Source organism: Lacerta agilis, chromosome 12, assembly GCF_009819535.1.
Source record: "Lacerta agilis isolate rLacAgi1 chromosome 12, rLacAgi1.pri, whole genome shotgun sequence".
In the NCBI taxonomy this organism is placed as follows: domain Eukaryota; kingdom Metazoa; phylum Chordata; class Lepidosauria; order Squamata; family Lacertidae; genus Lacerta; species Lacerta agilis.
The window spans coordinates 56,581,665-56,609,353 of NC_046323.1; the positions used below are offsets into that span (position 1 = coordinate 56,581,665).

The window sequence follows — 27,689 nt, forward strand, 5'->3', positions numbered from 1 at the left end:
AAGCCAGCCTCCCAGAGCTGCTGGCCCTCTCTGCAGACACACAGAAAAAATGGGCGGGGGGGGGGCCTGAAAAAAAAAGCAAGGCGACTTTCCCCCACCATGAGGCCTTGGAGTGTGTGGCTGAGCTCTGCAGAGTCCCCTTTGAGCTCGGGTGAAGCCCCACGGAGGGAGGCTGTGGGTCAGAGAGCAGGGGGGAAAGAGACTCACGTCAAGAGGAGGGGGGGCAGTGGGAAGGGCAAGGGCGGCTGCTAGCTCTTCTCCCTCTGCTGCTGCTGCTGCTGCTGCTGCGCCTGAGACTCTTCCTCTTCTTCCTCTTCCCAGCCCCCAAGGATTAGATCCTGGCTGCGCACATGCGAAGAGGGCCTGGGGGAAGCTGCAGGGCGGAGAAGGCAATGAGCGGGGGACCAACATGAGATTTGTATTAAATCTGTATCCCGCCCTATCTCAGGGCAGTTCTTTCTTCCTCTTCCTCGCTCCCCCAGGGGGCAGGTAAATATTACACTCCAGGAGCCACAGGCAGGAGCCCCAGATAGTTTTGCACCTTGGCCATGCAGGGAGGGCCACTGGCGGGCAAGCAACCCCCTAACCCCCGCCTGGGGCAGGGAAAGGGCAGACGGCCCTTCAGGTGGGGTGGGCCATTGGGATCCAGCCCCCCAGACCTGCTTCAGCCCCCTACTTGGCCTTCTGCACTCAGGGACACTCAACTCGGCCATGGCTGCTTTGACAAGGAAACGGCTCTCGCCCTGGAGCAGACCAAGCCTCCTTTCCATGTCGCAAACAGACTCCTCCATGCTGGGCAACATGTCCTTTCCAGCCCCCACTAAGGGACACCTCCAGAGGCATCGCCTGGCTCTCCAGCCAGGAGCATCGGCAGGGAGGAATCCTGGGGAAAGCGCCCCCAGGGAAGACACCCCTGGAAGGGAAGGAAGCCCCTCCAGTGTGGCGCTACCAGTGCCCCCAGGGGCAAGAGGGGAGGCTCTCACCTGCTTGTGCCAGGGGCTGCGAGGGCGAGCGTGGCGACGTCTGATGCTGCTGCTGCTGCTGGTGGTGAAGCTGGAGGAGAGATGGAAGTCAGGAGGGCGCCACAGCCTGTGAGGGTGGCCGGCTGCGGGGTGGGCATACTGGGTCCCTGGGGGATCTCACCCAGGACCAAGCACCCTCAGCCAGGGATCCCACACAGGTGAGACCCAGGAATGCGCTGGCCCCGCCCCACCACCCAGGAGACACAGGAAGCATAGAGCTGGAAGGGATCTCCAGGGGCCATCTAGCCCAACCCCCTGCCGTGTAGGAAGACAATGCTGCTTTCCCACTGCCCACCCCCGGCCAACCACTCACCTCATGCATGTAAATGGCGTGCAGACTCATCTCGGCTGAGGCAAACTCAGAGAGCAGCACTGAGCGGCTGAGGGGCCCTGGGCGCGTCTCAGGTGGGGCAACACTGGAGGGGCACAGAAAGGCAGGGACCCATTGGCACACTGGCTGCAAGAAGCAGGGACTGAGCAGAGGGCAGCCACAAGGCCCTCCCCACCAAGACCAGGTGGCAGAAGGAACCGCTTTAGAGAGAGAGCAGAAAAGCACAGGGAGCTGGGAGAGGAAAAGAGGCGGGAGAAAAGGAGGAGAGAAATGGGAAACCCAGCCGGACCCCCAAGGATGAAATCAAGAGGCAGGTGGACAGAGAAATCCGGAGGGGGTGGCAAGGCTGAAAGAGAACGGGGTGGGGGACAGCAGGCGCAGAGGCCCAATGGAGCCCCCCAGGGTCTCTTTCCAGCTCCCCACCGGCTCCCTCCTTCCCTATCTGGGAGTCAGAGCACCGGGGCCAAGCAGTCCTGGGCCTTACCCAGCACCGCCCTCCTTGTGCCCAAGCACATGGCCTGGGCCCCAGACCAGCCAGGTCTCCCGTCTCCCTACCTGTCTCCGGGGAGGGTGCTGTCGCTCTGGTAGACGGCGTTCTCGCCCCGCCGGGGCAGCTGTGAGCAGGAGAGGGAAGCCAGGATGCTGGCAGCTGCCCCGGCTGCGCTGCCCGGCTGCCCAAAGCGGCTCCTCTCTGCCTGGGATGCCAGACCGCCACTTCCCGCTGCCAGGACAGGGTGGGCCAGGACACTGGCCAAGAGGGCCTCCGGCTGCAGGAGGGAGATGCGGTTAGAGGGAGCACCAGGAGGGTTAAAGGGGGGGGGGGCCTCAGGATCCCAGAGATGGCTCCCTCCCCCGGTCCCCAGGACTCACCACGGTGCAGGGTCCCTCGTCTGACAGGAAGGAGGCGCCCAGGGGGGCCTCAGCCAAGAGGCGCTGGGCAGGTGGCGCGTGGGCCGCATCCTGCTGCACCTTCTCCTTGAGGTGCCCAATGAAGAGGGAGCTCTCAGGGGGAGGCTGCCAGCGCGGGTTGGTGATGGCGAAGTGGACGAGGGAGAGCTCTGTCTTGCCGTTCTCTGCCTGCTGGTAGACGGAGGCCTCTGTCCGGCCCTGGGACAACCACTGCAGGGCGGGGGGAGAGAAAGCAAGTCAGGGAGGATGTGGGCGCAGGGAAGAGCCCTCCTCTCGCTCGCTCGCTCGCTCTCTCATGACCCTGAATTCAGTGGGGAAGGGGATGGCAATAATGGGAAGGACTTTCTCCCGCAGGAGGACAGCGTGGCCACCAACCTGCGTGGTCCGAAGGCTGCCAGGCTCTGCCCGCCACAGCTGGAGGCAGTAAATATTTCTGGATCCCAGTTGCTGGAAACAGCAGGATGGGAGGGGGCTCTTGGGCCTCTAGCTCGGTATGGTCTGACTCTGACTGGCAGCAGATTGAGTCTGCCCCAGTCCTACCTGGAGATGCCACAGGGGTGGGGGGTATCTGCTCTAACCACTGAGCCATGTACCCCCCATGTCAGCTCAAACGTATCTGTAAGGGGAAGAATAGGTCCGAGAGAGGGGAATGGGAGTCCAGCAGAAGTGGGGGCTTGGCTGCAGGAGAGAAGCCCGGAAGTCCTCTAGTTGGCCCTGGGCATGTCACACTCCCAGTTTCAGTCTCCCTGCCTGTAAAATGGGGCTGCTGTGTGAGACGAGGATTGCCAGTGGGTATCATCGTGTTATTTATTGCATTTACCTCCCACCTTTTTCTCCAAGGAGCCCAAGGGGGCAACATGGTCCCCCCCCACACACACACACTGCTTAAACAACCCTGCAAAGGAGGTGAGGCTGAGAGGCAGAGACTGGCCAAGGTCACCCAGTGAGCTTCATGGCCAAGTGGGGATTTGAACCCTGGGCTCTCTCAGGTGCTAGCCTGGTGCTCTAACCACCATGCCACACTGGCTCTCATGGGGGGGGGGGCCTCCATCCCACCCCCTGTAGCATTTCAGAATAATTCCACCCAGAAACAAGAAACTGAAATGCCTGCCCCCAAACTAGACCACTGACTGGATGCAGGGACGGCACAGGGTCACACGGCTGCTGGCAAATAGGCCTTAGCGCTTTAAATCTCCACCCCCCCATACCTGCGGGTTGCCATGGTTGCGGATGTCCAGCTGGGCAAAGGAGCAGATGTCCCCGACCCCCACCACCTCGACCGAGAAGTTGCGGAAGAAGTCGATGATGTCCAGGGCTTTGGCGCGAAGGGCGAAGATGAGCAGGAAGGGCGTCACAATGGGGCTCAGCAGCTCCTCCAGGATGAAGACCTGGGGGCACAGGGGGTGTCAGCTCCAGAGGTCTCCCCTCCCCAAAACCCACCCTGGCATGCGGGATGAGAGGCTACGGGGCTCCATCCCAGGAGAGCTAAGAAACAGAGCTGCCAGATCCTGACCTGTCCCTCTTCCCTCCTGTGCCATGCCCTCTTCCCCACTGTACGCCTGCGGGTAGCACTACCTCCCACCCTTGGTGGGCACCCAGAGAGGCCTTCTTGGTGGTGGCTGCTCCCAGGCAACTCTGGAACTCCCTGCCTGGAGAAGCCAGACAGGCGCCCTCCTCGCTGTCCATCCTGGTTCCAACTGGACTTTGAGAACTGACCATTTGTGAGGAAAGGACTGGTGCTGGCATGTCTTGATTGCTGAGGCCTGTGCTCTTAGCACAAGTTTTAAATATTACCATAGTTTTAATTATAGGTAAAGGTACCCTGACCGTTGGGTCTCAGTCAGGGATGACTCGGGGGTTGCGGCGCTCATCTGGCTCTATAGGCTCTATAGGCGTTTCTCTGCAGACATCTTCCGGGTCATGTGACCAGCATGACTAAGCCGCTTCTGGCGAACCAGAGCAGCGCACGGAAACACTGTTTACCTTCCTGCCGGAGCGGTACCTATTTATCTACTTGCACTTGACGTGCTTTCAAACTGCTAGGTGGGCAGGAGCAGGGACCGAGCAACGGGAGCTCCCCCTGTCGCGGGGGTTCGAACTGCCAATCTTCTGATCAGCAAGCCCTAGGCTCTGTGGTTTAGACCACAGCACCACCCACGTCACCAGCTTTAATTATTTTAATGATTAATTACATTTACATTAATTACATTTATGTTTCTAGCTAATATTTTGCCTATAGCTAATGTCTTTCGCTTTTGCTATCTGTGTAAGTCGCCTTGAGTCTCAGACTGTGAAAAAAACAAGATATAAAGAAATATTAACAGCAGCTACTTGAGAGTCCCATGGACTGCAAGAAGATCAAACCTATCCATTCTCAAAGAAATCAGCCCTGAGTGCTCACTAGAAGGACAGATCCTGAAGTTGAGGCTCCAGTACTTTGGCCACCTCATGAGAAGAGAAGACTCCCTAGAAAAGACCCTGATGTTGGGAAAGATGGAGGGCACAAGGAGAAGGGGACGACAGAGGACGAGATGGTTGGACAGTGTTCTCGAAGCTACTAACATGAGTTTGGCCAAACTGCGAGAGGCAGTGAAGGATAGGCATGCCTGGCGTGCTCTGGTCCATGGGGTCACGAAGAGTCGGACACGACTGAACGACTGAACAACAACAACAACAACTGACTGACTGCATGTAAGCTGCTCTGAGAGCCTTTCTGGGTGAACAGCAGGCTACAAATCCTCTAGAAATTAAAAATAAAGACCTCCTGCCCACTCACCGCCTTGTACTGAAAGAGCTGGGCCAGCTCCTCCCGCGTCTCTGCCTTGTGGGCATTGCCCTGCCAGTGGTCAGGCATGTAGTGAATGTGCGCCAGGACACACTGCAGCAGCTGCTCTGGGCACCACACCAGGTGCTCGTCCGGGATGAAGGACCTGCAGGGAGGGGGAGACGGGTCGTCAGCACCCAGGAAGACCAGCCCCAAACACCCTCCCCCATGAATTGGGGACATCAAGGTGGGGGGGGGGCGCCCCACAGGGGAAGATGTCCAGCACCTGGTGAAAGGAGCCTTCCTGCACCCCTCCATGGTTACTCCAGCGCCACCAGGATTTGCTATCTTGGTGGTGGCAGAAGGTGGAGGTTTGAAGGCAACCTGCCAGGAGGTTGAGCTGGATGACCCTTGGGGGTCCCTTCTGACTTGACCATTTAACAAAATTCTGTTACCCACTGAAAATATAGGGTTGCACTCACCTAAGCAGACCCACTGAAATTAACAGATGTGACTGTGGTCCATCCATTTCAATGGATCTACTCTGAATAAAACTTAGCCAACTACAACCCCTGAAATACACTTGTGCTCAACGCAAGAAGAACCTGGGATCTGGCGAGGGATCCGTGCCAGGCGCCCCCATTCCGCAGGGCAGAGGAGGCCAAACCAGAGAGAGGCCTGTATGCTGGAGACCTCCAGCCCAGCAATTTCACACTGGAGATCCTTCGTTAGGACACCCCAGATGTAGCAGGCCTATTATGGGGCTGGATTTTATCTAAGGGCAGAAATCACAGCTGAAGACTTGCCGGGGTTTCCCTTTGAAGCCCAGCCCATACCTTGGGCCCCGGAGACCTTGATGGGCTAAAACTCCCAGCAGCTCCGGCCGCCAGCCTGGCCACAGGGACAAGGGGAACAGGAGATGGGCTTCAGCAGCAGGAGGGGGAAGGTCGCATCAGGTGGGTCTTCCGGTCCTGCCCCAGTGCCTAAAGACGAGAGGCCTGGCTCTCTGGAGGGCCACATCCGCCCTCCTGACCCACCTGGCGATGGTGACAATGACCCCCAGGAGGGTGATGGCTGTGAGGATGTGCTGCACGGTGAGGACGTCCTCGTCGTAGACGGTGAGGGCGATGAGGACGGCCAGGAGGGAGCCTGCGAAGAAGCAGACGTTCCTGGCCAGCAGGGCCAGCAGGGGGCTGGCAAAGGAGTTCATGTACTTGGAGGCGGGCTTGTAGCCGCGGCTCAGGCGCGCCTGCAGCTCGTGGTCCAGCTCGTTGAAGTGGCGCAGGTAGAGGCGGCCAAAGAGGGACCAGCGGCGTGCGCCCAGGCTGCCCGGCTCCCTCTTGAGCACCTCCGTGTAGCTGAAGAAGGCGTACAGCACCTGCCACACCAGGATGAAGGGGCACAGCAGCAGGTTGGCCAGGCCCAGCAGCACCATGCCTCGCCCCAGGCGCCGCGCCAGCTCCAGCCGGGCCCCCGCCCGCTTGTACTGGGGCTGCAGGCTCCACTTGCCCTGGAAGAGGGAGCCTGGCCCCCAGAAGAAGAGCAGCTCCAGGTTGTACTTGAGGCCCTGCGTCAGGAAGATGGCCTCGCCCAGCAGCGGCAGGCGGAAGCGCACGGGCAGCAGCGCCTTGTTCACCATGGCCACAAGGTAGTTCTTGAAGCGCAGGACGCGGTGGTGGATGTCCAGCTCGCTCAGCTCCCGCTTGTGGACGCACATCGGCTGTTCCCGCTGCAGAGAGATCAGCCGCGCCTGCACCTCCTGCCAGCTGCAGTTGCACAGCTCGTCCTGCGGGGGGTGCAAAAGAGAGGGAGACTCAGCAGGCTCCTTCTGGGCCCACTTTTAAACACCTGCCAGGCCTAGGCAGGAAATTAAGACCCACCCACCCACCACCATGGGTTTTTATTGCTGTAAACTGCTTTCATATATTCTTTTCAGGACACAGCAGGAAGCAAATGTTTTTTATAAACAGAAATGAATGAATGGATGAACAGACCTCCCTACAGGCACTCCAGCTTGCTAAAGTGGGGCTTAGGAAGTTGTAGCTCCTGCTCAGCTCAGAATTAAACAGGCAGCCACCGCAGGATTAGGCCCCCCTGCTTCACATCTGATTCACAAAGGATCTCTGCTTAAGGCCATAGAGGCCACTTAGTCCAACCTCCCTCCCTCCCTCCCTCCCTCAAGGAAGAGACAAAAATGACATTCACCCCCCCCCCCAAAAGATCAGCCTACAGAGTGAAATCCAGAAGCTGGATTTCAGTTTTGCAAAGAAGGCATCTCCTGAGGACTCTCCCCCAAATCAGGCTGCTATCCCTTGGGGAGGCGAACCCCAACCTGCTTACTGGGTCTCTGACCATCAGGACCCAAAGAGGGAGAGAGGAGGGAACCCTCCTTCACCCCTCAAGTCCCGCCTGCGACTCCTTATTCCACCGACAACATTGCCCCCAAGGCAGCAAGGAAACACACAGATGCTCAAGCACGAGGTGCTTAGGAACTGTGCACCTCACAGGAACGGCCCTGCTCAGTCAGGTGGGAGGGAAGACCCCCCCCCCACACACACACCTTAAGGATTCAGCTGTTATTTGGAAGACAGAGACTGTCCCCTTTTGCTATTGGCAGAAATGCAGGCGTCTTTGTTGCAATGAAATTCTATTTAAGCTGTTGGGCCCAGACATGCAGGAGCGATCTGGGGGGTGGGATGTCAGCAGCCTCTGGGAGCAGCCAAAGGAGGCGTCAGAGGGGAGGTAATGGGGGGATAAAGGAGAGGGGGGCTCCTGAGGAACAAGGGGGGTCCTTGCTGCACCCACCGCCCCCTCTGTGCTGGGAGGTTTTGAATGTTAGAGGTTGCTTGTTGGCTGAAGCATCCCAGTCATATGGGTTGCATATAAATAGTAATAAACTTCTTGCTCGCTCGCTCACCGAGGGGATCTTGAGGGCCTTGGTGTAGAAGGTGCGGATCTCCCAGTAGCCCAAGAGGCTGCAGAGGACTTTCACCAGGCGGTAGACCCAGAAGGTGGCAGCCATCACCAGCAGGAAGATGATCCAGCCGCTGGAACGGATCCTGCAGGGAGGGGGGGCACCAGGGAGGGTCAGCCGAGGACAAGGGGAGGGAGACCCCAAGCAGGACCCAGGCGCGAGAGCAACACTCTCCCCAACCAGCCTGCAGGCACTGGCAGCAGCATCCTCTGAGCTCTAAGCTGGGGAAAGTCTTATGGCTGTTGGGGAGGGACTCCTCCCCTGCAAGGAACCTTGGCTGTGTTGCACTAGGTCGCACTGGATTCATCAACCTGGATTAACTCTGACCCTTTGCTAAGAAGAGTGTGTGCATACGTACATACAGGTGCATAGAACCATAAAGTTCGAAGGGACCCCCAAGGGCTATCTAGTCCAACCCATATCTATCTATACTTCATAAAATTTCCACACTGTGTAAAAACAAAACAAAAAAAAAACAAAAATCTCAAAGCTGTTCACAAAAAGATAAAACAATAAAACCCAGAAAAGCACATAACATACAAGAGCTAAATCATTAAACTTTCCTAAACAGGAACGTTTTCAGCAGGTGCCAAAAGGAATACTGTGAGTCAAGAGGCAGGGAGTTCCAAAGCATCTCCCTAACTGGGCCTCTCCCCCACCTGGCTGGGAAGGAGGTTTGGGGCTCCCGAGGGCCTAAAGGGGGCCAACCCGTTCCTCGCAGTGGGGCCTCTTCTCCCCCCGCCCGCCACTCACCTCTGGGCGCACTGAGGCGTGGGCAGGATGGCATCTGGCAGCGTCACCTTGTTCCTCTCGGGGAGGGCACCCCCTCCATGGCGAGTGTGATTGACAGGCCGGTTGGCAAAGAGCACGTCGTACTCCACACAGCACAGCAGGAAGGTGGTGAAGGTGACCACAAACAGAAACTGCCTGGGGGGAGAGGAGCCAAGGGAGGTCAGGAGAGCCCCCTCTGCACAGGCCCACCCCTCAGCCTGCAGGAGGCCCAGCCACAGTCACAGAGTTGGAAAGGACTCCCAGGGCACATCTGGGCCAACCTGCCTGCAATGCAACACGCTCCCTGGTGGGGCCCTTTGCTCAGGCACACACACAGCCGCCGTGGGGTCTCCCTCTCATCCCCTGCCCTGGAGGAGACCCCTGGGCCTCCCCACTCCCAGCTGTGGACGGAGAAGGCACCTCCATGCTCCCTGCAGCCTGGAGACGAGAAGACCGAGAGGTAATGAGGGCTCCCTCCAAATATCTGAATCCCGGCTGTGTGGAAGATGATCAGGCTTGTTTCCTGGTGGACTCTCCTTCTTGGGATGTTTTTAAGCAGAGTCTGGATGGGAATCTTAAGCCACAATTCCTGCATTGCAGGGGGTTGGACTAGATGATCCTTGGGGACCCCTTCCCACTCTATGAAGATAGGTCCCAGAGCGAAGAGACAGGAGGGTGGGCAGATGCTCCCCACTTGGAAGCAGCCCTGCCACAAATGCCCACCAGCTCCCTCCTCCCCCCAGGGCCGAGCAATGAGTTTTGGGGTACTTACACCAGCTCAAAGACATCAGAGAGCATCATGCAGGCAAAGCCGTTCTTTTGGTGGAAATGGTAGATGTGCAGGATCTGTTAAGGAAAACCACTCTGCTATGCCTTGCCTTGAAGACCCCCCCTGCAGCCGCCTGGAAAAGAGGGGACCCCAGCACATAGTACCCCCTTCCCCCGGGATTCCAGATGCCTTCTGGGGCTGCTGAGCCCCACGTGCTCCTCCAGCCCTACACGGGGAGGGAAATGTGCTTTGCTCGTGCTCAGAGCTGCTCCCTAGCTGCTGGGAAGTCCTTGTAGCACATTCACGCCAACTCTGGCCCAGCGGAGCGGCCTTCACGAGGGAGAAGCCCAAGAACCAGGAAGGATATTTTGGTGAAGAAGTTGTCCAAGTTTTTGATGTGATGCCAGGAATCTGCAGAGGAGGAAAGAGTGAGAAGCGGGGCTTGGCTGAAAGGACCCCCCCCCCCGGCTGCCCCCTGCCCTCCCAGGGCTTGGGGAGGGGTACCTTTAAGCCCCTCTGTGACGTGCACCAGCAACTCCTTCTCATCCTCAGGGGGAGAGTCTTCCTCTTCGTAGTCTGGGAGGCGATGATAATCGCCATAGTGGCTCCCACTGACCTCCATGGGGTTCACTGAGCTGTCCGGCTCCCGTCAGACCCTGATTGGGACACAGGGAGAAGGGGGCAGATTCTCATTACTGTTGCCTTTCTATCCCACTTTCCCCCCTCCAAGGAGCTCCAGGTTGTGTGCAGAGTTCTCTGTCTCCCCATTTCCTCCAGTAGTTTAGGCTGAGAGGCAGCCACCGGCCTCCTGAGTCACAAGCACAAGGCCATCTCCAGGACACTTGGGGAGGGGCAGCCCCCCCCCCATTCCAGCCGAGGGTCGCCAGGGACCACTCCCCCCTAGCCAGCATTGGGGCTGTGGTCAGGGAGAGTGGGGAGACTTGGCTGAAGTGGGGCAGGGGGTCCCAGGAGGGGAAACTGGGTGATGACCACTTGATTGATTTTGGGAAGAAGAACAGGGAAGTTTTTAGGTAACCATCAGTAGAAAGCAGGTGGGAGACTTTGGGCCCGTTTCTCCTCCTCTTTCTCATTTTGTTTGTATGCCACTTTTCCATAGTTAAAGCAACATGCCAAGAATTACATACTCACAAACATTACAAAAGTTATAAATGAGTAAAACACATCAAAAAGCACACAACCAAATTGAAACAATTTCCACATAAATCAAAATAAGATCTAAAAATGCAGATACAAAAATTCAAAGAATCATAGAACAGTAGAGGTGGAAGGGACCCTAGTTGGACTAGGGTCATCTAGTCCAACCCCCTACAATGCAGGAATCTCCAGTAAAGCAGCCATGCCAAGAGGCACCCCCTTCCTCTGCCTAACACAGGCATAGGCAACCTTCGGCTCTCCAGATGTTTTGGCCTACAACTCCCATGATCCCTAGCTAACAGGACCAGTGATCAGGGATGATGGGAATTGTAGTCCGAAACATCTGGAGAGCCGAAGGTTGCTGACCCCTGGCCTAACAGCTCTTCCTGTGGCTCTGGATGGTAAGGAAAAGGGGGGAACCTGAGAACTGGGGGTGAAACAGCAAAGAGGGAGAAAGGAGCAGAGCCAGCAGAAACAAGAGAGCAGGTCTCCCCAAGAAGGGGGGACCCGGCTGGCTGGTGCTTCAGAAACAAGAGAGTCCAGGGGAAGGAGGGTCTTGCCAGCTGACAGGCTGGCCAGGAAAGAGAGAGGGTGAGGATTTATTTACTTCCCGTCCTTCAGCCCAAGGTCTCAAGGTTGCAACTTTAAAAGACTGCATTGAAAACAGTTAAACAACTTGCCCTCAGAGAGATACGGTGGGTCCTAAATACATACACCTCAAGTGTCAAAGGTCAGGGTGAAAGAGGTGCGCCTTAGCATCCTCCAGAAGCTGTACAGTGGGAAGGAGTGCTGCAGCTTAGGGGCTGCCACAGAGAAGACCCTTTCGTGGGGCACCTGCTATCCCAAGCCTCTGAGGGCGGAGGAACAACCGACCAGGCCCCCTCTACTGATCTCAGTGCCCAAGAGGGTCTGTAGGGAAGGAGGCGGGTTGGGGCCTGGGCTGTCCGAATACTAGTTTGCCAGGCTTGGTGTTTGGCAAGGGACAGGGAGGAAAGGGGTGAGAAGGCTGGGTGGAGAGGAGGTCTCTTGGGCAGCCTGCTAAGGTGAGAAGCATCTCTCCTATTCTCAGGCGGGGCTTGAACATTAACAAAGAAAACAAGGACAGTAAATCCTGTCTGCTGAGGGTTTGAGAAACAGGTTATGACTTTTCAGGTGAGATGGGGTGGGGGTGGGGAGAGTAACTTGATCTCTTGGGCTTTGCTGGCCAAAGCCTCTATTGAAACCTGGATAGCAATTGCAGGGAGCGGCTGAGGGGGAAGGCATGGCCTTGCTTAAGAGTCCTAGAAGGAGCCTGGCATTCCCTTGTTTACTTTTTGCAAATGACAGAAATTGACAGGAGAAAGGAGGCAAGGAATTTCCCTGGGTCTGCCTGAGCGCTGTGATGGGGGTCCCTCTTCACAACTCCAGGCCAATATCTAGCTTCCCTTTTCATGCCGAGGCTTGCCTGGGCAAAACCTGGCTCTTTCCTTTTAGGGCACTTCCAAACAAGCAGTGCTTGGTGCGCTCTGCTTGCCAGGGCCTAGATCCAGCCCTCCATGCGGAAGACCCATTCCCTCTCACACACTACACACCCGGTCACCTGCAGAGGCCAGGAATGCCCTGGATCCAGTCCATCTGCCTTGCTCCATTTCCTGCCACTCGCTGAGTCACTTCCCAGCAGGGTGGATTTGATTTAAATCAAACTGATTTAAATCACGATTTAAATCACTAGTCAGTAAGGCTTGATTTAAATCACAGTTTTCTACGTAAAGACTAATTCTTGCTGGTATAACTTTAATATGCAAGTAGATGAAGATTTTTAGAATAACAACTTTTCATATTAGTTTTTTATCCCCAGTTTAATAGGTTAATCATTCATATTTGGACAACTTTTCTATTGTACTTAGGAAGGAGAAAAATAATCATTACCTTAATAACAATTTAAATAGATTTATTAGATCCATTCCACTCCAAACAATCAGAAAAATATTGTTTCTATTCTATTCACTGAACTTCTTAAAACTTAACACTGAAGGGGTTGATTCTGTATTTATAGGTTTGTAGAACAATAGGATTAAGGTCTTTTTCTCAACTCATGTTATAACATTTTTGCTGTGAAGAAGAAGCATGTGATCTCTGCTGAGTCAAATTCAGTTTTGAGAACTGCAAAAGTAAACCAAGCATCTGTGATAATATCTTGTAGGCAGAGAAACTGCCCAATAATCATACAAAAACCTCTGGAAGAGCATAAATGACATTGTAAATGGATTAATGGAATTTATTTACCAAAAAAAATAAACATATACAGCCTTATTCTACATAATTAAAAAAACTAATCTTTATTTCATGATTGAATAACCTTTGGATGGTAATATATTTTCACCAAAAAGCATTTTGTTTTAAAAAATCCGATTTAAATTAAAAAATCCGATTTAAATAAAAAACAATCTGATTTTTTTTTATTAAAAAATCATTTATTTTGATCCACCCTGCTTCCCAGCCATCCCAAGGCCACCCTCTCACAACCTGGCGCCTTCCAGCTGCTTTGTGCTACAACTCCCACCAGCCCCAGCCAGCACACCTGGGCTGCTCCAGGTGAAGCTCCAGCAGGGTGGATGCACCCCCCCCCCACAGGGCAATGAAGGGAGAAGAGGGAGCTCGGCTTCATGGTTCTCCAAGATACCAACACAGAGGACAAAGCAAGAAGCTCAAGCAGAGATAAACACAAGTGTGTGTGTGTCCCCCTGTTGCACCCCAAGAGTCTCTGCTTGTCCCCTCCTCCAGGGGCATCCCTCCCACTCCTCAGGAAGCCCCCTTGGACCAGGAAAGACTCTTGGGCCCCAGGCCCAGCCCTGCCTGCTCCAAGCTGCCAGAGACTTGGCACCTTGTGGCCACAAGATTGTAGCGGCTGGATCGGAATTGCCATCCAAAGCGTCGTGGGGACACCAGGTTGAAGAATACTGTCCCCCCTATGCCCCCCCCCAGCCAAGAGAGCTCCACCCCCCCCACACACACACAATTACTGGCAAGAAAGTGACAGCTGTCCCACCCTCTCAGGGCTCCCTGCCTCCCCCAAACCGTGCCTTTACCGCTGCCCAAGAGAGATCTGCTTGGGGTGTCTGGGGGATCCACCAGTGTTGATGTCCGGCAAGAAAAACAGCCCTTTCCTGCTCGCCTTGCAAGAGCCCTGAGTCACCCAGGAGACGGCTCAGGGCAGCGGCTCAGAGGCTCAGAACCAGGGGGGAAAGCAGGCGGGACCAGGATTCAGCCCCCAGCCGGCCCAACGTCAGCCCTGGTGGGGTCTCCTCTGCACGGGATGGGCTTCTCTCCTATCCCACCATATGGAGGCAGGGCCGGGGGGGGGGAGGCACCAGGGCAGGGCTAAAAATACCCAGGGCAGCAAATTCATAAACAACCCAGGACCGGGTAAACATGCTGTACAACTGGCAGGACGCCACCCGGGTGAGTCTTAAGGAAGCGGGGGGGGGGGAGTGAGTCACTGGCAGGCACTCTGCATCCCCACTAGGCCTCACAGCCCCCCCTCAAAAAAAGAAAGAGACGCTCCTCCATGGCACCCCCTCCCCCCCCCAAACCCCTTCGAGGAGCGCTGAGGCCACGGCTGGCCTGCTCGGAGCCAGAGGTGCCTCGTCTCCCCTCCTGGATCTTGGGCTGCAGGCGGAGGGGCCGGGACTGAACCCTCCAAGACTCCCCCGCCTTGCAGACACATGCAATAACTGGAATAATTAGCAATAACAGGGGACCCCCCCCCCCTTCGTCCGGCTGCGTCCCGAGGGAGCCTGACCTGGGCTTTCCTCTCGCTTTCTCCGCCCTAGGGCTCCGCGGCGGCGGCGGCGGCTCCTCCCGGGACGGGCTCTGTTGCTCCTGCTGCCATCGCCGCGTGCGGCCCGAGGAGGCTCTTCCGGGGCTGGCGCGGGCCGCCTGCCAGCTGTTTCGCCCGGCGCGGCTCCGCTTCTCGAGAGGGGCTCCGGGTGGGGGGGGGGCGGAGTTGGGGCTCAGCGGCCGCAGGAGGGGAGCCGGTGGTCCGGCAGAGCGGCGGGGCAGCGGCGGCGCATCCCGGGCGGGGACGTGGCCTGGCGGCGGCGGCGCTGCACCCCTTTCCCCGCCCGCGCGAGTCACAGCTTGGCGGTCCGGCTTCGGCGGCCGGACATGGCTCTCCCCGCTGCCGCCCTCGCTTCTCCGGGCGCGGAGGCAGGAGGCAGGGGACGCGCCGCGCGGCTCCTCGTGGCTCCGCCCACCCGGCGCCAGCCCCGCTCCCGCCCCCTTTCGCGCGGCCGCGCGGGGCATTGTGGGTCGGCGTCGTTGGCGGCGGTTCCAACATGGCGGGCGCGGGGCTCCTGTGAGGAGAGGGAGGACAGGGACGCAGCGGCGGCGCCCGCTACCGCCATGTTGGCGCGGCTGCTACTGCAGCTCCCGCGGGCGGGGCCGCTCTCCGGGGGCCGCGGCGGCGCGTCCTACTGCTGCTGGTGGGCCCCGGGGCGGGCGGCCAAGAGACGGCCTTTCCGGGCCTTGCTCGTTGCCAGGTAACCGTCGCCCGCGCGGGGCAGGCCGGGAGCGCCTCGCCTGAGCCGCGTTTGGGGGGCTTGTTGTCTTCCGCGGGAGGAGCAGCCTGGTGGCTGGAGTCCGCGCCCGCCTCGGCCTCCCGCGCAGCACGCTGGGAAGTGAAGTCCGCGGCCTGCCTGTGGAGCCCGTCTGCCTCCCCCCAGCGGACGCTGGGAAACGGAGTCCTCGCGCCCTGCCGGCCCTTTGGCCCGAGGGCGTCCGGCTCGTGGGCGGGGCAGATTCAAAAAGGGGGCGGGGAGACAGAGCAAGCGGCCTCCTTCGCCAAGAAGCCTCGCACATGAGTCTGGCACGGCGCATGTGCGAAGCTAGGAGCCAGCAGTCCCGAGCAAAGCGCCTTTGCAGAGCTCTCCACCTTCCCCAGTAGCTCCTCCCAGAGGCCCTTGGCAGGTGCAAGAGTTATTCAAAATTTCAGACGTAAAAGCATTTTAAAGATAATTGCAGTGAACACGAACCTAAAGAGATCAAAACACACCAACACCCCCCTTCTTCTAGATAGAAAGGTAAAGGTACCCCGGACAGTTGCGAATGACTCTGGGGTTGCGGCGCTCATTTCACTTTACTGGCCGAGGGAGCCGACGTTTGTCTGCAGACAGTTTTTCCGGGTTTTTCCGGGTCATGTGGCCAGCATGACTAAGCTGCTTCTGGCGAAACCAGAGCAGTGCATGGAAGCGCTGTTTACCTTCCCGCTGGAGCAGTACTTATTTATCTACTTGCATTTTGACGTGTTTTCGAACTGCTAGGTGGGCAGGAGCTGGGACTGAGCAACAGGAGCTGATCGGCAAGCCCTAGGCTCAGTGGTTTAGACCAGTGTTTTTCAACCTTTTTTGGGCAAAGGCACACTTGTTTCATGAAAAAAATCACAAGGCACACCACCATTAGAAAATGTTAAAAAATTTAACTCTGTGCCTATATTGACTATATATAAAGTAATTCTCTTGAATAGGAATCAAATAAACAAAATTTTCCCACGGCACACCAGGCAACATCTCGCGGCACACTAGTGTGCTGCGGAACAGTGGTTGAAAAACACTGGTTTAGACCACAGCGCCACCCGTGTCCCTTCTTCTAGATAGGCTTCCTGAAAAAGCCTGGTGGAATAGAAAGATACTTGTCCCCTGGTTGAATATTTAGCCTTTGCTTCCACCTAAGATCTCAGGGTGGCAAATGGAGGAGGGATTCCCATCTGGCATCCTCCTGGCTAGGGGCCGTCTAGGCCTAACTAAGCTGTCCTGGTCCAGTTGCAGGCTCCCAAAGCAGAGAAAAGGACATGCCGCAGGGGTGTGCATCCAGGGTTCCTACATCCAGCCCAAAGGCCTTTGTGAACCAGTCTGACTTTCCCTGCCTTGTAGTGCCAGGTTTGGTGGACTCGGCCAAGCCACTTCTCTTGAGGAGAAAGTGTGGTCCTGGGGATGGAGAGCAATGGTCTTGCCAGGGATTCCCTAAGTGTCCTGGGGTGAGTTGTCCCAGTGACCCCTCAGCTTCATTTTCTCACCTGAGAATAACAATACTGTAACTTGTGGATTTCTTAGGATTACATTTTTCTGATTGCTATGGCATTCAGGGGATCGTATGGTCTTTGGAAGCAAACTGCTCTGTCAGTCAAAAGCCCTACCTAGTGGTGTCTTCTTCAGCCATTGACCTGAATTGAGATGACTGGCTTTCTTTTCCTCCTCTCCTCGCAGGTACTGGGGCAGCCATGCCAGGTTCTCATGCTTCCTGCGGGCTCCCAACCGCTTGGCCAAGCCATTCCCAGCCATGCTGCTGCTCTTGCCCCGCAGCCTCCTCCCACTGGGCCGGGTGGCTGCCTTCTTGGCAGGGCCAGCCTTCTTGGGACTGGGGGCGGGCTTCAGGCGGGCCTTCTGCCAGGAGGTCCAAAGGATTGAAGTGGTGTGTGTCCCCCCACCTGTGGACAAGGAGCCAGACTTTAACTGGGCCATGTTCTGGAAGTTCCTGCGCCCACAGCTGCTGGCACTGATCGCAGCAGTCTTGGTGAGAATCCCCTTCCTTTTCTCCCATTGAAGGGGGGCAGTTGTGGCCTGTGCAAATGATGGGCAAGGGTGTGGTCAAATTTTTGAGGGTGCGCACACGTGCCCAGACCAACAAGCACACCTGTGCAAAGGCTGACAAAGTCAGAAAGAAATGAAGCCCAAAGAAAGGTGTGTAATGTGGGAAGCAGCAGAAAACCCCAGGCTGACAGTTTGGACTAGAGGGTGAAATAACCCCAGGCACAAATTGTGTAGTGTGACATTTCTGAGTCCAGCTGACTTTCCTCACCTTGCTTCTTCCCCTGCCTTCAGTTTGCCTTGGGAGCCGCAATGCTTAACATCCAGATCCCACTGCTATTGGGCAAGATGGTGAATGTGGTGGCGCAGCACATGCGTGTGGCCGATTATATCCGTGTGGCGCGTCGACCTGCCCTGCGCCTGTTGAGTGTCTATGGCCTCCAGGTGGGTGCTAGAGAGGATGTTTCTGGGTAGTGGCTGTTTGGCTCTAAGCTCAAGTGCATTTGGGGTCCTCAGGGTGGATTTGTGTGGGGAGATGAGGGGACTGATGTGCATATAAACAACCAGGAGTCTTGTGGCACCTTAGAGACTAGCATATTGTGCATAGGTTTTCATGGACTCAAGCCCTCTTCTTCACATGCATGAAGCGAAATCCTAGCAGGTATTTAAGGGATAAAATTATAAGGTAAGAGTTGAGTGACAGTATATGCCCTCATGTAATGAGTACCCATTTAAGCATTTATTTTTTACAGTGTTTTTATAAATGCAAATATCTTGTTTTATGCTGGTCTGTGACCGAATAAAGTATATTCATTCGAGTGACAGTGAGATGCATAAAGTGCAGGTAGTGATAATTAGAGCTTAGATGTATGTTAATTTTGACTTGGCATTGCCAAGTCAAAGGGCAGGGAACCATTCACAAGAAACCCCCATAGACACAACACAGATAGTCTGGCACCGGTCAAGGTGTTTAATTTCATTTATTCATTTATTTATTCATTTATTCATTCTCTAACCCTTCACCCTAATGTCCCAGGGAAGGTTATAACATAAAACACATTAAAAATTGTTTAAAACATTTTACAATCACAAAAGGAGGTGGATCACGTCAAGTGTCAAAATCCACAAGGTAAAGAAGTGTGTCTTCAGCATTCGCCAGAAGCTGTATGATGAAGGTACCAGACACACCTCTGTGGGAACATAGTTTCACAGCTTAGGCGCTGTCACAGAGAAGGCCTTCTCCTCTGAGGGTGGGGGATCTCTCTCTGGATCTCTGCACCCAGAAGGGTCAGTAGGGAAGTAGGCTGTCTTTCAGATATTTGGGGCCTGAGTTGTTTAGCTCTTTAAACACTAACAGCTAATTAACAACTGTAGTGTGATAAAAATCATTTGTCTTGGTTTTGCACTCAAGTGATGTTGTGCATCTCACCCCACCCCCTTCTACAATTTTTCAGGGGTTGATGACATTCGGGTATATCCTGCTTCTCTCCTGGATTGGGGAGAGGGTGGCCAATAGGATGCGCAAGCAGCTTTTTTCTTCCTTCCTCAGGTAACTGGCCTGGGGGTGGGGGAAGGGTTGCTGCAGGGTGGGATGGGTGGGTGAAAGAGAGAGAGAAGGGTGGAACTTGAGATACATCCAGGGGCTTGAGCTATTCAAAACCAGAGGAGTGGAGTGACTTGCCACCCTCTTCCCTAAGGCAGGAGGTGGCCTTCTTTGATGCCAACCAGACGGGGCAGCTGGTGAATCGCCTGACCACGGACATCCAGGAGTTCAAGTCCTCCTTCAAGCTTGTCATCTCTCAGGTGTGGGGACTGGGCTGGTTCAAAGCTGGGCCTGGATTTCCTGGGGTGGGGTGGGGACTTGACTAATGTATGCAATGTTTTCCATGGGGAGGTGAGTCTGATGTGGGGCCAAGGGCTCTTTCCTTATTAGCATGTTTCTCTCTTCTTCTCCACCCCCCCCCCCCGCTCCTTAGGGCTTGCGCAGCCTCACCCAGACTGTGGGCTGCTTTGTGACTCTCTACTTGATCTCACCCAAGCTGACGGGAATGCTGGTGGTGGTGATGCCCATTTTGGTGGGGGCTGGGGCCTACATTGGTGGCTCTCTGCGCAAGCTTTCACGCAAAGCCCAAGAACAGGTAAGAGGCTCTGCCAGTGTGCAGTGTGGGTACTGAAGCCCCACCCAGGCCATTGAAGCCCCCCCAAGGCCCCCCCCCAATACTTTCTGGTCTGTGACTGAGCTCCTTTATTCTCCATAATGGCTTTCTAGAATTCTGCTTCATGTCGTTGCTTCTCTTTTGCTGGATTCAGCCAATTATTCTAGGTGAATGAGCTGCTTTTGTGTGCTGCCCGCCCCCACCCCCTCTACCAACCTCAGAGTGGCAGACTGGAGCTACGGTGGTTATTTGCAAACGAGAGAGTTCTGATCTCCCCATGTCAGCAAATTATCCTGCCTGCCCCACATTATCATGGGTTCTTTTCCGGAGTAGCTCCTGCCTTTCCCTCCCTCCCTCCCTCCCTCCCATTTTAAAAATGCATTCCTTTGTAGAGTGTCCTTTCCTTGCAGTGCATCTGACTGGAACTGATTCCTGGAGTTAGCCAAGCCAGGAGCCTCCAGATCTGCTCCTGAAGCTTGCTGACCCCCACAGTGACTTCTGCTTCTTTCCTGACTGCAGGTGGCCAAGGCCACAGCAGTGGCCAATGAGGCTTTGGGCAACGTCCGGACGGTGCGGGCCTTCGCCATGGAACCCAAAGAACTCGAGTGAGTCCCTCTCTCCTGGACTGGAAGGGGCCAGCTTTGAGATTACCACTCCCTCAAAATCCTTGAGGGGAACCCAATATGTTGGTAGTCCTCCCTACTCCCACCCCAAGGTGGGGAATGCTAGTTGCTCCCTTTCCTGAGTGTGGCATATAGCCATCCCATAACTTGGAGGTCCTCTCCCTGCTTCAGTCCTCTTCTGCTGGCACTCTGCAGGTCTTCCAGTCTTCTCCCAAAACTGCTGGCCTGAGCTGCTTTCTCTGTCCCTTGCAGGCAGTATGGAGCAGAGGTGGATCAAGCTAGTCACCTCAACATGAAGCTGGGGCTGGGCATTGCCTTCTTCCAGGGGCTCTCCAACGTGGCCCTGAACTGTGAGTGGTGCTGGGGGGCCACTGATGAATCTTTGGGCTGTGACTTCACTGTGACGCAGTGGCTCTCTCCCTTGCTCTGCCCTTTCTGGGACAGCATGGAGGTTGCTGGAGCAAATGCAGTTTAAACCTCATATGTCCTGAGAACACGCAGTCGCTCACTCAATAAAAATGAACCCCCCCCCCCACTTTTCATAAGTTTCCCTAACACAGCTTTTGCTAACCTGGTGCCCTCCAGATGGCTAGGACTGATGGGATTTGTACTTCAAAATATCTGGAGAGCATCAAGTGGGCAAAGGCTAACTGAACCGTCCCACCACCTCCACCTGCTGCCATCTTGTTTTCTCCCCCAGGTATTGTGCTAGGTACCATCTTTGTAGGCGGCACCCTCCTGGCTGGGGAAGAGATGACACCGGGCGACCTCATGTCCTTCTTGGTGTCCTCGCAGACTGTGCAAAGGTAAGGCCCTAGCAGGCCTCCCATGTGCCCCAGTGGCTGATCAGAGACTCCCCACCCCCATCCCCACCATGTGTTCCATCCTTTGCCCTGACAAACTCCCTGCTTGTGTTCCTCTAGGTCCCTGGCCAGCATGTCCATCCTGTTTGGGCAGGTACGTGGGGGGAGGCTGCAGGGTGTGGAGGGCATGTGGGGGCCTCCTCCTCCCCCACAATAACTGGACACAAGCTAAAATGCACCCAAGCTTTGTGAAAGGTGGTGGAGCAGTTCATGGGGATGTGGCCAAAGCTGCCGTGCTCCTGGCAGCTGAGCATGGAGGGGACTGGGTTCCCTGAGAAGCCTTCTCGCAACCTGTGGCTGTTGATCTCCTCCAGGTGGTGCGCGGGATGAGCGCTGCAGCCCGCGTGTTTGAATACATGACTTTTCCACCAGAGACCGGGGTCTGTGATAAAGAGCAGCTTGCCTGCAGCATGCTGAGCGGGCGCATTGAGTTCCATGATGTCACCTTCAGGTGAGACCTGGCTGTAGGAGGTGGGTCAGCAGACCTCTCAGGAATGGATGTGCTCTTGTGCACAGGATCTGGAAAAAGACAGCACAAAATTTATAGTACACAGACAAACTTGTTTTTCACTTGTCATTCCAGGCATTTTGTTTATTTTGTAAAAGCTTAGTGGTTGGAGGCAGGATGCTTCTGAATCCCAGGTCCCAGAAACCACAGGAGGGGAGAGGGCTCTTGTGCTCAGGTCCTGCTTGAGTGTTCCTCACACGCCTCTGGTTGGCCACTGTGAGAACAGGATGCTGGAGTAGAGTAGATGGGCCCCTTTGGCCTGATTCCTCAGACTCCTCCCAGTCACTCAAAAAAATCCCTTCTGAAGCTTATCAAGCTTTCCTCTGCAGCCACACAAGCAAGCAACTTGCTAAAACTTTTCATTTAGCAAAAGATTTTCAGGGAGCAAACTCCCATTGCCAGATATGAGGCACTGCAGTGGTGAGATGTGATCATCTGCTCCTGCAATATGCTCAGCCCTTCCTGTGCACAGGCACACCCCCCCCCCTTCTGCTCTCCTTTCTCCTGCTCCACCACCTCAAGGGTCCCGCTCAGTTGCCCTGGTGAAGCCTCCCTACTCTGGGATTGGCTCCTGCGCCAACCCTACCCTCATCTCTTTGTGTTAGTCTCTGGGCTAACCATAGAGTTGGTCCACCTCAAGGCCTGATCTCTTTCTTCTGTTCCCAGCTATCCCACCCGGCTAGGCGCCAAGGTCCTGCAAAACTTTTCCCTCACCATCCCTGCTAACAAGACAGTGGCTATTGTGGGGCCGTCTGGAGGAGGTAAGCGTGTCTCTCTTTCCCCTCAGGGCCAGGTCAACAAAGGCTTTACCACGTTTTGACTTCCCTGCCTGCTGGAGTGGTAGAGTGTGTCTGTGTTTCTTGGGCTCCTCCCGAGATCTCGATCAGTGAGCTCTTAATATCGCTTAAGATGGAACTAGCCATTTGGTCATACCATAATCCGGACTCCTTTCTCAAGTGCCTCTAAGGCTCCTTTCCCAGAGTCGGTTGTAAATCCTTTTGTGAGATGCTTCCTCCTCACACATTGCCCACCTTGGTTGAATTTCACATTCCCAGATGGGTCCACCTGTGTCCTGTGTTTCTTGAAAACTTGACAACTCATTCACCATGTGCTGCTTCATTTGAGTAATGGCCAAATGCCCCACTAACCTCTTCTGCTGATCCTGACTGAATAGTGCCAGATCCTGGTCTCATGGCAGTCTTCCTATTCCTGCCCACTAGTGCCATCTGGCAACCAAAGTGCCAGCAAAGCGGGGGGGGGGGGGGAACGCTCTGCATGGCCTGGGGAAGGAGCATTCAGTGACTTCTATTTCTTCTGCCCAGGGAAGTCTACTGTGGCAGCCCTTTTGGAGCGGTTCTATGAGCCCTCGGAGGGTGCAATCTTTCTGGATGGCCGGGATATCTGCACTCTTGATCCCACCTGGCTCCGTGGGGACATCATTGGCTACATTAACCAGGTGAGAGATGTGGGTGGAGTGGAGGTGCTGGTGGCTGAAGAGTGGAGTGGAATAGAGAAATCACCTGCAGAAGACTGAAAGCAGTGGAGTATTTTTCTAAGATGAAAAAAGGGGGCAAACAGAAGGGGATGCTGCATGCAGTCCCAGATCATGGGGAGAGAGGAAGCAGCCTTCCCCCCCCCCAAACCATTAGGACAGTGAACCTGATTAGCAGAGAACCATAAGAAAGAGATTCTTTCTTTAAGTGGCATGCAATTAACGTATAGAATTGAGTGTTACTGGCTAGTGTGGTGGCCACCAACCTAGATCTTTTTTTTTAAAAAGGGTTGGTTTCTTTTTCATAGGATATTTTTCTTTGACTGTTGATTGTGATAGCTGAAGATTTATTTATTTATTCATTGCATTTCAGAATTTATAGATAACTGCACATTCAGAGCATACCAGAGTGAAATTGTGCATTCAGAGAATATCAGGATGCAGAAACTGAATATAAAACATAATATAGATAATAAAACAGTATTAAAAAACAAGGATTGAAAGCTATAGGGCTACTGTGGGAATGGGACCTCCCTGCTCAGCAGCAGCTACCAGCATGTGGTGGGGATGGCTGCCTCTGCTGTGCAGTCTGCTTAGTGGCTCTCCGGACCAACTGGTGGTCATGGGACATGGGAGTAGCTGGCCACATCCAGCACCAGCCTGCTGCAGCAAGGCAGTGCTGGTGGTTTTAAAGAAGATGTCTTGAACTGGAGTAAGAACATGAATGATCTCGAGGTAGGAGGTGCTGGTGTTTTTGCTGAGGCGACAACAGCAGCAGTTGTGGGAGATGTTTTCCTTGGGCTCAAGCTTCTCCCTGCGTCTTGAGGCTTCACTCCTCCTCCTCTTCCTCCTCCCCAGGAGCCTGTGCTGTTCAGCACAAGCATAATGGAGAACATCCGCTTCGGCAAGCCTTGCGCATCGGATGCTGAGATCTACGCCGCTGCTCGCCTCGCCAATGCGGATGAATTCATCCGCAGCTTTCCAGACGGCTACAACACTGTTGTGGGTGAGTCAAAGCAAAGGGGTGGGATGGGTGGCAGGCTGGGTAATGTGACTGCTATTAGAGGTGTGTTGTTAGACAAATCTCTCCCTGCCTTCCCACAGCAGAGGTATTAAGCTAACGGTTTGCAGTAGGAACCTACTATAATTAGGTAAAGGGGAGTCTGTGACCACTTAATCCTCACTCAAAGGAGCTAAGTAAGGATTAGACACTTTCAGAACAAAACTAGAACTTTTATTGGTTTACACTCAGTAAGGTTCGAGCTTTGTGGTTACTTTTCTGAAAGGCACAACACTTTTGTTTCAAACAAACACTCTTTACAAATATATTTAAGATCTTCCATAATTTCATGCTGCAAATCTGTCACTGGACAGTTAAATTATTTCTAGGACGGCTGTTGTCTTACATTACCTGGAAAAGACTCCTAGCCCCTTCTGGAATCCTAACCTTCCCCTTGGTAGACAGAACCTTCTCTGCCCACAGACAATCCCTATCTGTATCTGAGAGCCCATTCACTCTGACAGACAAACCTTTCTGAGTCTATTCAGATAGCCAGAGACACCCTTCCTTCCACCCACCCACCCACCCAGACAGAAAGTCCTTTTCTCTAATCCCAGGTCCCTGTCTAACCCATAGGCAGTTCTTGTCTGGTTCTTAAACTGACGGCATTAAAAAAAAATTACTCTCTCCCTGATTGACGGAACTACTTGCCAGCTTCCACCATAGGGTGGGCATCAAGGTTTTGAGAAAATGTTTGTGGAGTGGGGCAAGAGTCCTGATTTGGATCCTCTTAAACCTGGCAACCTCTCCTGGTTGTTCCACAGACTCCTCCTACTCCTCTTTCTTCTTGCATCTTTTTTTTCTGAACTCAGGCTGCAGTTCCCCTCCAGCCTCGGCACAAGGCAGATTTTGTTGTGCTTTATTCCACATTCTTTTTGAAAAGTTCAGCAAAATGACTGGGTTCACAAACACATTTAGAAGACAAGGTAGAGGGATTGGAAGTGCATCCTCGAGGTAACACATTCTGGGGCTATTTTGTGGCAATTATTTTCATCTCTGTAGATTTCTGACTGCCAGATTTGGTGTGACTTGGTGCCAGATTCAGGCCTTGGCCACGAGGTTTTCCCATGATGCTACAACCTCCTATAGGATGGAAGAGGGCACATCTCCAGGGGAGTGTGCTGTGGAGAGGGAAACAAGAGGGGCCACGTCAAGAGGACACGCTTAGTTGTCCTGGCTGTCTGCTTCCCCTTCATCTCTCCCCTCTATGTTCTCTCTCCCATCCCAGGTGAGCGTGGGGTGACATTGTCTGGGGGGCAGAAGCAGCGAGTGGCCATTGCCCGGGCCCTCATCAAGAACCCCAAAGTGCTGATCTTGGATGAGGCCACGAGCGCCCTGGATGCGGAGTCGGAGCATGTGGTGCAAGAAGCCCTGGACCGTGCAGTGGCTGGCCGCACTGTGCTGGTCATTGCCCATCGTCTCAGCACGGTGAAGGATGCAGACCTCATTGTGGTGCTGTCAAAGGGCCACGTGGCTGAGGTGAGGCGGCAGACAGCCTTGACGGCAGTCCTGGGAGGAGTGGGGAGTTGTGGTGAACACTTAGGGCCTCTCCCAGCTTGGGAAAGAACAAAGGGGGGACCTGCTAATGAGAACTGGATTTGGGGGCACTTTGTGGATTTCAGCATCCTTGGGCCCCAGACCAATGCAGCTGGGCATTCCTAAACCCATTGATTTCTCTGGGCTTACAAAGGTTAATAGATAAATATCTTACCAGTAATTCTGGAACTCATTGCTGCAGGATGTGTTAATAGCAGAATGCAAACTTCTCCACCTTCACTCAACACCAGCCTAAACAAGTGGTACAGAGTTTGAAACTCCTGTAGCCAGATGTGCAGCTCCTTCCCACAGTGTGCTGCTAGATGGAGAAGGACTGCAGTGCTCACCTCTAGCCTGCACTCTCTGGGAGCAGCAGACCATGAAGCTGAACTCTGGGCCCCATCCCCTTCCTGAGAAACCCACTTTGTTAGTTTGCTGCCCCCTTCTGGCACCTGCAATTTAAGCAGGCACTGTGCCATCTGTCCCACTGTGGCAGCAACTCAGGCCGTTGAGAGAGGCCTTTCCTGTCCCTGCCAAGTGTGACTGTGTGCTACTGTTGCTTACACATACATGGTTATTGAGAATAACGTTTGCCAAAAGTGAAGGACAAGGTGTACGGAAGTTCTGTGACAGTTTTGTTCAACATTCAGGTGTATACAAAAACAACAGAATAAGCCTTCAGACCTGCAGATCTTTCTCAAGTTTGCTGTACCAAAGCAACACCTATTGGGAGTGGAAACTGATTGAGCCTTAAAGAAATAGAATAAAATTTGCTAATAAATTATAAAACAGCAATTTCATGCTGGAGTCCCGGTTCATTTATAGAAACATTTATGTACCACTTTTCTTCCTGAAGGCATTTTACAGCAATTTAAATATTACTACAATTAATTAAGTGAGGATTAAAACAAGTCCTAATGAAACAGGCAGAACAGGCAATATTAAAATGCACTAAATGCTTGGTGTAACAAAAAATCTCTTGACTTCCATGCTAGAGGACATGATAGAAGGGGCCAATCTAAGCTCCTCTTACTCTTTGTAGGAGAATGGTGCTTGTGTCGTATTGACTGGTAGGAACTATGCAGCTCTTGGCACTTCTGTTGACTTTGGGGGACTGGAAAGTGCTGCTCATTTCCTGATCTCCCTGTTTCTCTCCTTCCAGTCCGGGACACACACGGAGCTACTACGGAAGGGTGGCATCTACGCAGAATTGATCCGACGCCAAACCAAAGATGGAGTCTGAAGCAGGAAAGCTTGTTTTGTTGCCCTCGAGGAAGTATTACTGCCTGATCTGCCCCCATTTCATTCAGGAGCTTATTGAGATTCTGATGCAATCCCAGAATTGGTTTGCAGGGGTGCAGAGGGCCAAGTCCAGAGCCTGTTGCCCTGGAATCTGTCTAGTGTTATAAAATACCCCCACCAACTCTGCCAGAGTCCCAGCACTAAACAGAGCTTTATGTAATTTAAACTTGTATTTCAAATACAGTATTTTTGCATTTGGATGGTGTGTCTGAAGTGTTTTTAGCTGCCTCGAAACTTTGGCTTTATTAGGCCTCATCCAGCCTCCAAGCACTGATTCAGGATGAGGAGGCATCCAGGTCCCTGGTCAACCTGTCCTCACGCTTTCCTGCAGCTGCTAGGTTGCAGAATATGGGACTTTTTAGTTTATAGAACAAGCAAGTGAGAAGAGATGTGATAGAAGTTGATAAAATTTTGCATGGCATGGAGAATGGATCAGTTTCCGCTTCTCTCATGGCATGAGAACTTGTGGACATGCAGTGGAGCTGAATTTTGGGAAATTGAGGAAATAAAAGAAAGTCATTCACACAGCACATACTTAAACTATGGAACTTGTTCCTCCAGGGGGCAGTGGTGGCCACCAACTTGGGTGGCTTTGTGCAAATTCGTGGCCATTTGAAGGCTCCTCGCCAGGATGGCTCTGCTCTGTCTCCACAGTCAGGCAGCAATGCTTCTGTGAAAACCCAGGAGGGGAGAGGGCCTGGGGCTCTGGTTCAGCTCGCTGGTTTCCCACAGGCATGCAGTTGGCCACTGGGAGAAGAGGCTGCTGGACTAGAGGGGCCATTGGCCCAATCTGGCAGGCTATTCTCCTATTCTTGTGTCAAATAGCACAAGAGATCACAAGAGAAGGATGACAGCTGTGGGAAGACACCGATTCCTGGTGCGGTTTGAAGA

At 54.1% G+C, this 27,689-nt stretch overlaps 2 protein-coding genes across 4 annotated transcripts; one reads left to right on the top strand and one right to left on the bottom strand.

Moving 5' to 3' along the window:
- Nucleotides 1-248: 248 nt before the first annotated feature.
- ATG9B (autophagy related 9B) lies at nt 249-13,895 on the bottom strand. The gene is made up of 14 exons (XM_033165024.1): nt 13,764-13,895; nt 10,045-10,196; nt 9,908-9,951; nt 9,544-9,608; nt 8,754-8,927; nt 7,944-8,085; nt 6,064-6,812; nt 5,039-5,192; nt 3,471-3,650; nt 2,224-2,472; nt 1,909-2,120; nt 1,336-1,438; nt 984-1,053; nt 249-373 (listed from the first exon to the last, which is right to left on the bottom strand). The coding sequence occupies exons 2-14, from the start codon at nt 10,160-10,162 to the stop codon at nt 249-251; spliced, it is 2,385 nt and encodes a 794-aa protein (XP_033020915.1). The 5' UTR covers nt 10,163-10,196; nt 13,764-13,895.
- A 1,168-nt stretch (nt 13,896-15,063) lies between these two features.
- ABCB8 (ATP binding cassette subfamily B member 8) lies at nt 15,064-26,920 on the top strand. 3 transcript variants are annotated; one of them, XM_033165775.1, is made up of 16 exons: nt 15,064-15,215; nt 16,938-17,244; nt 17,553-17,702; nt 18,713-18,807; nt 18,956-19,061; nt 19,235-19,396; nt 19,934-20,019; nt 20,290-20,387; nt 20,738-20,843; nt 20,961-20,994; nt 21,215-21,351; nt 22,075-22,169; nt 22,731-22,864; nt 23,759-23,906; nt 25,189-25,439; nt 26,659-26,920. In XM_033165775.1, exons 1-16 carry the CDS (start codon nt 15,079-15,081, stop codon nt 26,737-26,739), a joined length of 2,127 nt encoding a protein of 708 aa, XP_033021666.1. In that variant the 5' UTR covers nt 15,064-15,078; the 3' UTR covers nt 26,740-26,920. The 3 variants fall into 3 exon arrangements, with proteins under 3 accessions (XP_033021666.1, XP_033021667.1, XP_033021668.1); XM_033165776.1 differs by lacking the exon at nt 17,553-17,702; XM_033165777.1 differs by lacking the exons at nt 20,961-20,994; nt 21,215-21,351.
- Nucleotides 26,921-27,689: the final 769 nt, after the last annotated feature.

Coding starts and splice junctions, on each gene's coding strand:
- ATG9B (XM_033165024.1), bottom strand. CDS start 10,162: ATGGAGGTCAGTGGGAGCCACTATGGCGATTATCATCGCCTCCCAGAC. Junction 2,473..3,470: donor GCAACCATGGCAACCCGCAG/GTATGGGGGGGT, acceptor CCCGCCCTGCAG/TGGTTGTCCCAGGGCCGGAC. Junction 1,054..1,335: donor ACGCCATTTACATGCATGAG/GTGAGTGGTTGG, acceptor TCTCTCCTCCAG/CTTCACCACCAGCAGCAGCA.
- ABCB8 (XM_033165775.1), top strand. CDS start 15,079: ATGTTGGCGCGGCTGCTACTGCAGCTCCCGCGGGCGGGGCCGCTCTCC. Junction 15,216..16,937: donor CGGGCCTTGCTCGTTGCCAG/GTAACCGTCGCC, acceptor CTCTCCTCGCAG/GTACTGGGGCAGCCATGCCA. Junction 17,703..18,712: donor TGAGTGTCTATGGCCTCCAG/GTGGGTGCTAGA, acceptor ACAATTTTTCAG/GGGTTGATGACATTCGGGTA.